The sequence below is a fragment of the Scylla paramamosain genome, chromosome 38, assembly GCF_035594125.1.
Source record: "Scylla paramamosain isolate STU-SP2022 chromosome 38, ASM3559412v1, whole genome shotgun sequence".
Taxonomy (NCBI): Eukaryota; Metazoa; Arthropoda; class Malacostraca; order Decapoda; family Portunidae; genus Scylla; species Scylla paramamosain.
In genome coordinates this window covers 9215429-9226234 of record NC_087188.1, presented here as the reverse complement: position 1 = coordinate 9226234, position 10806 = coordinate 9215429, and the positions used below count along the sequence as shown (strand labels likewise).

The 10806-nt window shown below is 46.6% G+C and overlaps 1 protein-coding gene across 3 annotated transcripts; it reads right to left on the bottom strand.

Annotated features, from left to right (window-relative positions):
* Positions 1–3234: 3234 nt before the first annotated feature.
* On the bottom strand, positions 3235–9787 carry LOC135091725 (uncharacterized). 3 transcript variants are annotated; one of them, XM_063989635.1, is made up of 5 exons: positions 8745–9781; positions 8271–8474; positions 7947–8015; positions 7265–7351; positions 6173–6572 (listed from the first exon to the last, which is right to left on the bottom strand). In XM_063989635.1, exons 1-5 carry the CDS (start codon positions 9450–9452, stop codon positions 6432–6434), a joined length of 1209 nt encoding a protein of 402 aa, XP_063845705.1. In that variant the 5' UTR covers positions 9453–9781; the 3' UTR covers positions 6173–6431. The 3 variants fall into 3 exon arrangements, with proteins under 3 accessions (XP_063845704.1, XP_063845705.1, XP_063845706.1); XM_063989634.1 differs by lacking the exons at positions 6173–6572; positions 7265–7351 and adding an exon at positions 3235–3641 and having other exon boundaries at positions 8745–9787; XM_063989636.1 differs by lacking the exon at positions 7265–7351 and having other exon boundaries at positions 8745–9787.
* Between the last annotated feature and the right edge of the window lie 1019 nt (positions 9788–10806).

Here is a 10806-nt window from a genome sequence, read left to right as displayed (position 1 = left end):
TACACACCTGCTCACGTCCTCAAACACGCACATACACGCATTTTCAGGTCCTTCAGTTGTTTTTCCGCAACGCTCACCTGAAAACAAGGACGAAAAATAGCGGTGAGGATTAGTGTGTCTCGACCCCTGGCGATGCAATTAAGGGAGCGAGTAATGGTACCGTTTTGTCAGCTCCTTGATTCTTTGCTCAGTATTACTTAACGTTTTTTTTTTTTTTCGTTCATGTACGCACACACACACACACACACACACACACACACACACACACACACACACACACACACACACACACACTCATAAGTAAGTGTATTTTAAATCTTCATTAGAGTGAAAGTTTAAAGCTTGGCTCGTCGTTGCTCTTTTTAAAGGCACAAAACATGATTTATCAATACACATATTTACCAGGAACGCACAACATTTTTGCCTCACGTAGAGGCAAGGAGGGAGGGCGCCTGCTTGCCTGCCTGCTGCACGACCCACCTTATCAGTGAAGGTCTGGCCCAGGTAGCAGTACCGGCCCATGATGCAGAAGGAGAAGAAAACGGAGACGACAGTGGTGCCGCCCATATATGTCCCCTTCAGGATGGCGTAGGGACACACGATAGCCAGCAGGACGCTCAGCAGCAGGAACATGCTTATAATCGGAAAGAAACACTGCTTTAGCGTCTCCAGCCACGCCGTCACCTGCGAGGAGGGAATGATTCGGGCATGAACATTTGTAGTGTTAGAGATGCAGGTGAACTGCAGCAGCAGGTTGCTGAAGAGTCGACAGGGAGTGGCATCATCTAGTAACGTTATTGAGTGACCCTTTGAGTCCTGCACACTGAACGAAGCCAACCCGCTTCTGCAGCCGCGCCTTACCTCCAGGATGAGAGACTCCAGGTCACGCAGCGCCAGCAGTGCCGCCTCCGCATCGTTCTCCCCGCTAAAGGAGCCGTCAGGACCAAGGAGCTTGGAGACTTTACGTTACAGTGAGGGGCCGCCACCGAAGTAATAGCTCTCTCAATACACGTCGATCCATCTTGATAAGGACTCATATTATCATGTACTTTTTGTCCCAAGTCATGCGTGTCGCCATCCATCTCGCCCATACATAATCGTCTTTTCTGGGCCACAAATTTATACCTAGTGTCCTCTGCTGCTTCTTATTTTCTTACTGGCTGCGGTTTAACTTTCTTTGTGGATTTAAAGTTTGCTGGATCGATTTTGTGGGTCGCTCTATCACTCCGTTGTCTCTGAAGAGTTACGGCTGGGAGATCCTTCGTGTCTCTGTCGGTTATGTCAGCCTGGAGCTCAAATCAAACACTGGGACACGTGCCACACGGGACAGTGATAAAAAGTAAAGTATAAATGAAAATCATCACGCTTCTGTTTCTTGTCATTTTATTATTCATAGAGTTGTTGTTTTTTTTTTTTTCTTGTAGAAGTTTATAAGTACAATGTCATCATCGGTAACGTACATGTCCATTTCATTTTATACACGTTGACATACAGACAACGAAACCGCGAGAGAAGCCACAGGAGTGAGTCATGTGGTAGTCTTGGCTCTGCGTGCACACCCACCTGATCTTTCCATCAAAAAAAAAAAAAAAAAAAGTAGGTAAATGAATTTAACCACGTAATCTTTGCAAAAACACTCGAGTTTATCAGCCTGTCTTGTTAGTCAGGCACCTCATTCACAAACATCTCAGTGTGAACATGCTGTATTGGATATCACTGGAGTCTTTAAGGGTGTTTTCATGTATTTAACAAGAATTATATATCACCAATCGAAGAGAGAGAGAGAGAGAGAGAGAGAGAGAGAGAGAGAGAGAGAGAGAGAGAGACCCATGAGAACTTGACTAATCATCTCTGTGGGCTCTGAAGACAGACTAGGGACTAAACTTTCACCATTTTCTTCCTCTACATTTTGTGCAAGTTCCCCATCAAAGTGCCTCGTTTGTTGAAATGTTTCGTTGTATGTCTCCGTTTTCTATGTGTGGTCTTACGGGACTTATTGGTCCTTTACGGCTGCTCCTCCCACTTGGAATATTATCATTATGTACGTCATGATGATATTGAAGATCTGTTAGAGTAGAAGGAAGGGAAGGAAGCGCGTCAGTATTATAAGTAAAGAGATAATTTGTTATTTTTACGCTATCCAAACAATACGAAAAAGAAAACTAGTGGTTGAAAGTCTGTACGTATTTGTCTGGATCATGTTGCGCTGACAGGTATTGGTTTATATATAGATTACCTGTAATTAAGTACTCACTGAACACCTGAAGTATTGGGCCATTGCACCAGTTTTCCTTTCGTCCTCAAAACTGTGTGAAGGAAGGAAGGAAAGGAAGGCAGGAATAAAAATTAAAGGAAAGAGGGAAGAAAATAAATAAAGAAAAAAGGAAGGGAACAACGAAGAAAGAAAGGAAGGAAAGAGGAAAGGAAAGAAGAAAGAAAGGAAGAAAAGAAGGAAAGAAGTAATGAATAAAGGAAAGGAGAGAAAAAATAAAGCATGGAAGGAAGGGATGAAGGAAGGTTGGACAGATATACAAGAACGAAGAATAAAGACAGACAAATGTTAAAAGAAAGCAACGAAGGAAGAAAGTAAATAGGATGAAATGAAGGAAAGAGAAGAAAGAATGACGAAAGGATGAGCACATGATAAACACCAACAAAAACGAAAAAAAAGACACAACTGAAGATACAAAAGGTAAACAGACACGAGGAATGGACTGAGAGAAGGAAGAAAGAAAGGAAAGAAGGAAAGATGGTAGACGGTACTTACCCCAAGGAAGGAAGAGTAGCTGAGGGTGTACCAGCCACACACATCGAAGGTAAGTAAGGACGACAGGCTTCCTATTACGAGGTTCACCTGTATGAGACACCTGTATATTACACCTGTCCACTTAGACGCTTTGTTATCATTATTATTATTACTGCTATTATTAAAGAAGTCGTAGAAGTAGTAGTGATAGTAGTAGTGGTAGTAGTAGTACTAGTACTAGTAGTAGTAGTAGTAGTAGTAATAGTAGTAACAGTATTATAAGTTGTTGTAGCAATAGTATATCATATTCGTAATTGTTTACTCAGAAGAGCTTATCTGAAGAAAAAATACTGTTGATTCATAAATCGATCACCATATAACGTGCACACACACACACACACACATATACACACCTTCACGCTGACACTGAGGTCCTGACTCTTGCTTCTCAGCTCCTTCAAGATTCCCTCGGCCTCGCTCACCTGGGGAAGTAGTTGTGATTTACTGACTGATTCATTTGTTAACTGACCATCTATTTGTTAACTGACTGGCTGACTGACTGATCAACTACTGACTGACTAACTGATTGATTATAAAAATACAACTTACTAAGTCACTTACTACCTAACTAATTCACTGACTAATTCATTGACTGACTGATTGACTGGCCGACTGATTGACTGAGGCCCACCTTGCTGACGAACATCTGGCCCGTGTGAAACAGGCGGCCCATGATGTAGTATGCGAGCAGCAACGAGACGACGGTGGTGCCGCCCATGTAGGAGCCCTGAATGATGGCGTATGGGCTGGTGATGGCCAGCACGATCGCTACCATCAGGAACATGGTGATGATTGGGAAGAACAGGTGCGTGGTCTTCTCCCGCTTCACCTCTACCTGCAGGGTGACACAGTTTCTGAAATATTCTTTGTGCGGAAGAACCCACAACATGGTGCTCACAATATAAGCAAGTATTCTCAGTGACATTTCTTGAAATATAGGAAGGGCTGTCTTGCATGTAGCAATTGTTATGACTGTATTAGAAGCAGCTTAGTTTTTTATGTACACGATAGCTTTAAGAACTCTCCTCGGAATTTTTGAACAGCACTGTAGCAAGACAAATTCGAAAAAAACACTCGCTGCACCCCGGGTACCCATCCATGGTGACGCTTCCCGCGCCATACCTCCCGAATGACAGCCTCCAGGTCAAGCAGCGCCGCCATCGCCATCTTCACGTCACTCTCACACTTAAAAGACTCGTTACGGGCGAGGAAAACTGACACCTTGGCCGCCGTGGCCTCCGTGGCGACCAGCAGGCGGCGGGCCAGGATGGCGAGCACCGAGTAGAGCAGCTCCACGGGCAGCCAGAAGTTAAGGGGACAGGTCAGGGCCACCATTGTGAAGAACAAAATCTCCAAGATGGTAGTGACTCTTAATCTCAAGAAGACGAACCCTAACGAGAAACTTGTTAAAGAAAACACGATAGCCAGCAGCAGCAGCGTCCTCGCGTTGCAACACCAACGGTGTGTGGGCGGCGGGGACACGTTCTTAATCTGGGACAGGTCATGCAGAAGTGCAGCGACTGTATCACTTTTCATCGCCAAGATAAAGGCAGCCAGACACAAGGCAACTATCATGGCAAGACTGGAGGAGATATAGGTGACGGTGCCCATGTCTGAGGAAAGGTGCGCCAAGTAGTCCACGTCGAAGGCAACGCTGTATATGACGACCACTAGGAGCTGCATGGTCACGCTCCACAGGCACAGCGGGAGGCTAAACACGGGTGGGGCGTGGGTGGCGGGTATCCTGTAGGGGAAGCCGCCGTACACCTGCAACAGGGGCACCAGCATGCGCCAAGGCAACACGGTGAATGGGGTGTCCGGCGGCAGCATCCTGTCGAGCAGGTACGCTGCAGGGTCTGTGGGCGCCTGATGATGGACGGTCGCGGGTCAATGCTCGTGTGTGAGGGTGTCAGGAAATGCGCTTGCTTTCTCCGTCAGTGAGGGAGTTGGGATACGTACAGAGGTGCGCGATACGTGGACGGAATCGACCATGGCTGATGAGCGTGGTGCTGTTATGTAAAGTTATTGCTTTAAACTGTTTGCCCTCAAGTTAGAGCGAAAAGCCACCTGCTTACTACCCGGGAAATATGTTTGCCAGGAAATCATTATGATAACACAAGGCGTGACAACTGTGGTATCTGGTGCCACCATTGCACTGTTTGTCCTGGCGCGATGACGGTTGTTCCTCCCTCTGGCGCCCAGTGGTCCTCCTCGCCTGGCCTCGTAATGCACTGCAGCAAAAACACACACTCTGAAATGCTTGTAGTCACAGCGGCTGTGTCCTCCACGACGTCCCTGTCTTATGCGCAGGACAGGTAGCCGAGCATCGTTTTACCTGCAGTGTCCATAGATGCAGGATATCACGTCCCACCTCCGTGACATTCGCTTGCCTGAAGACCGAGACAGTGGCGTGCCTCGCAGTCCACCGCCAGTACAGCCACCGCCCGCCCACATCAGGCCACTTCCCATCCGCTGCGCCCCGGCATTCTCACCGCCCCTCTACACCCTGCAGTGGCTGAGCCCAAGTGCCACACACTGCCATGCCCAGCAGCGCTACACTCGTCATGACAGAAGGTCCCCGTAGCAGCAGCTCCAGTGGCATTCATGGGTCTGGCGGCACGTTCACTACAAGGAAGCTGCTGCCAACGTGAAACTTGCTTGACTTCTTGACTACAACCCTGTCACCCACAAGCTCATGACGAAGAGAGCCGCTTGGCATGGACCAAACACTACATAAGATGCTTTGTAGAGTCTCTGGGCACGGGCAGAGCCACGGACAGGCGGCTGGCCAGGCACAGAGGGAACCAAGGAAGCCTAAGTCCCGTGTCCTAAGCTTTCTTGGAGACCGTGGCGCTTCAGTAATTCATCCTCACATTTGTCACGTGTATTAGCGCCATTATGCTCGTACCAATCTGTGGCCGTCGAGTGGCAATGCGCGGACAGCCACGCACACCTCACTTAGCCACCTACTCTGAATGTTACCTGGTCCTTATGTCTTGGGAAGGAAGTAATATTCTTTGTCTGATTCTGGCGATTTCTCTGGCCTGCTCCTCACGGACGCTGATTCAGACCCAAGCTCCTTCACCTGGAAGGTGAACCTCTTCACATGAGAATCGTCTGTATTTCAGTGAGTCTTGTTTCACAAACGTGGATTGGTGCAGGCATATGAAAATACTCTGCACTTACTTGCTTGTGCAGTGTTTACATAGCCGTGGGAATTATATATCAGGTAAATAAACAGGCAATAAATAAGTGAACAGGTGCATTGATAAACACGTAGGTGTGCTGGACTCACGGGGCCCTGTGTGTAGGATGTCGTGTCTCCCGAAGTATTCCAGTGTGGGGGAAGGGCAGGAACACACAACGTAACGTAGATCCTTATATTACAAAGAACAGATACAAGGGTCAGGCTGCGAGAGGTGGGACTTCCTTCCTCTTCGCAGGCAAGCCGACAGACAAACTGAGCGGCGACGCAGGAAAAATGAGTGTTGCCTACCAGGGCTACATGCACATGCACGTGCGCTATCTCTTACATAGCATGGCGTAACATACACTACCGTACAATAGGCAATAATGAATAAATTAACAAATAAATGAATGGATAAGTTGATGGATATGCTGGAGGTCAATATTCCCCAGCCTGCAAGAAGTCACCCTGAGCCGGTGGGTTTGGCGCAACAGGGAGGCCTTGGCTGAGAGGATGCGGCACTTCTGTGTCCTCCACTTGCAGGATTATCACCAGGTACGTCATTACTGTGTTCATGAACTGCGGGAATGAGGGCGAGGAAAGGAAGAAACACGAAGAGGAAGAAGAGCATGAGGATGGGGAGGAGGAGGAGGAGGAGGAGGAGGACGTGTAGCACGAGCACAGGGAGGAGGAGGAAGAGGAGGAAGAGAAGTAGGAGGATGAGGATAGGGATGAGGAGGAAGAGGAAAAAGGGCGAGGAAAACGAAAATAGAAAGGAGGTGGAGCAGGAGAGTGCCGAGAAGGAGGGACAAGGGTATATAAAAGAGAGAGAGAGAGAGAGAGAGAGAGAGAGAGAGGAACTATGTAAGTAATCAACATATAAAGGAAATTCGCAATCTTTCCGTTGCAGTCTGACAAACTTATGAGAGAAAGGCAGGCTATGTGAACGTAAATCAGTATGTATGTATGTATGTATGTTTGTACGTTGCCTTTGGTTGTAAATATCAGACACAAAAGAAAAATATTTCTCTCCACTGTAACCCCATCATATACCATTAACATTCCTTAATTACAACGAAGGAGAACAAGCAGAGAAGGGAGAAGAGGAGAACGACCTGAGAACAAATCATGCATGAAAGAGCGAGAGAGAACAAGAGGAGCGAGTGAGGGCAGAAGAGAAAGACAAGAGGAAGAGAGACTGCCCGCAGAAGAGAGGGCGGAACAAGAAGACAAGACGAAGAATGGAAGGAATGCTTTGAAGGGCCACGTACCCCAAGGAACTGAGAGTAGCCCAGCGTGTACCACCCACACACGTCAAACGTACGCATGGGTGACAGACTGCCCATCACCTGGCTCACCTGCAGGGTAAGCACAGGTACGAGGGAGGACAGGGAGAGGAACACGCCATGAATCATCTAAGGTAGAATTTTTAGCAAAGGTTTGAGTTCATCTTTAGATATAGAAAAAAAAAGTGCAATGTTAAACGATACTCTTATTTATTCATTTATTTAGCTTTTTTTAATGGAGAGTGAGTGGTGGGCAGATAGAGAGACAGCAGTTAAATGACTGAAATTATTATTGACATTACTGTTAATGCTATTTTTTTTCTGGGGATGGTAAAGAGACGTCATTTAAACGGTCGATTATCATTGCTATTATCGTCACTGTTATGTTCATATCTTTACCAGCCGCTCTCACTCATTAAAAAAGAAAACTTTCCCAACAGGAAAGTTATCAGTGAACATCAGGAACCAGTAAACTCCAGTCGTATTCTTCAATTCATGAAGAGAGAGAGAGAGAGAGAGAGAGAGAGAGAGAGAGAGAGAGAGAGAGAGAGAGAGTACTATAGTTGGTTCGGCTCTCGAGAAAGGAGTTTTCTGAGAAACAATGTTCACAGAAAATAAAGTTTTAAGGTAAACTATGAAAATCTGAACTCCATTCGTGCACACTAACCTCTTTCTTAATACTGCGAGACTGACACTTCACTCTCATGTCCTTCAAGAGATCCTCGGCCGTGCTAATCTGGAAAAGAATGAAAGGTATTAGAAGGCATCCTATGACAGCCTGATTTTTGTCTACATGGCTGTTACTTCCCCTGCCACCTGTGGGCGGGGCTCTCACTTACTCAGAGAACCTCGAGACACACACTCCGAGTCACCCACCCATCCACACACACACACACACACACACACGCCAGTACAAGTGAACGGGGATGGCTAGTTAGAGGTGCAGCACGCAGCTGTAGCCAGGCCGCAGCAGCTGTCTGGCGCAGCCCACCTTGTTGACGAAGACCTGTCCCATGTGACACAGACGAGCCATGATGTAGTAAGCCATGAACAGCGACGTTAAGCTAATGGTTTTCTCGATAGATCCAACTTTCATGGCGTAAGGGCTGGTGACGCCGAGCAGGAGCCCAGACAGCAGAAACATGCTGACGACGGGGAAGAAGTGGCGAGTGGCCCTCTCCCGCTGCACCTCCACCTGCAGGAAAGGATCACTGTATTACTTTTGACCCGCGAGGCTCTTGCAACTGCATCGTGCCGCTCAGCACTGCCTGACATTTGAGACATGCAAGTGTAGGCAGTTCACCCAAGAAGTGACGTCACAGTCTATTGAGTACATGTATGCAAATGAATATTCATGTATGCAGACTTTATAAACAATGACTTCACCGCCTTGGGCAACTGTACGTGAACTTTTCTTGGGAATGATTGTACTGTGAACAGCCACGTCCGTGTGCCTCCACGTTACCTCACGAATGACAGCCTCGAGGTCACGCATCGCCTCCTTCGCAGCCTTCACGTTGTCCTCACACTTGAAGCAGCCGTCAGTGTTGAGGAGAAAGGAGACTTTAGCCATCGTGACCTCTGTGGCGACCAGCAGGTGGCGGGCCAATAACTCAAATACCATGGATGGCAACTCCATGGGTAGTAGCTGGCTCACTAAGCCGATTAAGGATGTGGGTAAGAGGACGAGTGCTGAACATAAAATCGAGACATTTATGGTCAGCGCGCTGGTCCACGCCATCAGGAATACGACTGTTATCAGGGAAACGGAGAATACAATCGTCTTGGGTTTACAGTACCATCGACGCGTAGGAGGTGGTGAGACGTCTTTGAATCGTGACAGGTCATGCAGAAGAGCGGCTAGCTTGTTGCTCTTCACCGCCATGATGACGTTACTCAGTGTCATGCCGACCAACAGTGCCATGACGGTATACACGTAGACAGCGGTGCCTATATTCAACGCTGCATATCTAAAGAAAATTTGGCTGTAGCCCATGAAGTGAACGCAGGTCGTCGTAAACATTATGAAGACACTCCACAGGGACAAGTAAAGGCTGAACACGGGCGGGGCGTCTGTGTCTGATATCCTGAAGGGGAAGCACCCACAGAGCTGTATCAAGAACACCATTACCCGCCACGGCACCAAACTCGACGAGACATCCGGCGGCAGCATCGTGAGGGCGGCGTGGCACGATGGTTCAGGGATTGTGGGGCGTGAAGGGCCGGGGACTCGACTTTCGTCCTGCCGCCTCGAAAGTCAGCAACACAAAGGTCACTGCTGGGAGAGCCAGTGTGATGGCCAGCCAGTGATCGGTGAGGTGCAGGAGCAGACTTATCGACTTCGTTTTAGTTGAGTGGCAGTGTTCACTGTGCTAACACGCCCGTGTTTGCCCTGCAAGGCGTGGCGGGAAGCTGCTGTTGTTATTATTATTATTATCATTATTATTATTATTATTGTTATTATTATTATTATCATTATTATTATTATTATAATAATTATTATTATTATTATTATTATTATCATCATTACAATTATTATTATCATTGCTACTACTACTACTACTACTACTACGTCGACCTAGTACTAGTAGTAGTAGTAGTAGTAATAGTAGTAGTAGTAGAAGTAGTAGTAGTAGTTGTAGTAGTCGTAGTAATAGCATCAGTAGTAGTAGTAGTAGTAGTAGTAGTAGTGCGATCATTTAACTTCGAATCTTGTTACATAAGGTATTTTGCCAAGACAATCATGTGCAATACATATAATACATAATGTGACCTCTACTAATTATATATATCCTCAGGTGATAATATTACCTGCCTGACGCGGCACACCTGACTCAGGATGGTTGGCGCGTGGGAGAGACAGGTCCCACATTTCCTGGCTCTTCAGTGTCTTGTCTGAACTACTTTTAACTGGCTTTGGTGAATGTAACTGCAGGTTTTGACTGTTGCTTTCATGACCCCAGTGATAGCGAACAAGCTTGCACCATCAATGAGAAAAGTATTCATGAGAACACGACGTGGACTTTGAAAATATGCCTAACATGTGTCTCTTCGTCCTGAGGAGAGAAGAAAGCGTTTTGAGTAATGGGCTTTTGCTTCTTTTTCCTTCATTATTCATGTTTGTCTCGTACAGCAGGGCAGCATTGCCTCATACCCGTGTGTTGTTGCATCAGTTATTAGATGCAACACTAGAGGTACTATACAGGGCCACCAACTGTTTACTCTGCCAACAGCAGGGGCTCATCGATCGCACTTCTGATACGCGGCAACAAGAGAGCGCAAGTCACCGGATTATCTCTCACAGTACCGGTAAACTCTCAGGTCTTATTGAAATTATCCATTGTAAGTCAGAGTAAAACTAGAAACTTTTAAGGCGAGTATTTTACTAAACTCAATACGTAACTCATTGATTTTAGTGGAGCAATTATGAAACTCAATAAATCAATATGAATTTACTAGAAATCAGATTATTAAAAGGCTGACAGACTCGGAGACTTAAACAACACCACAACCATCACCACCATCAA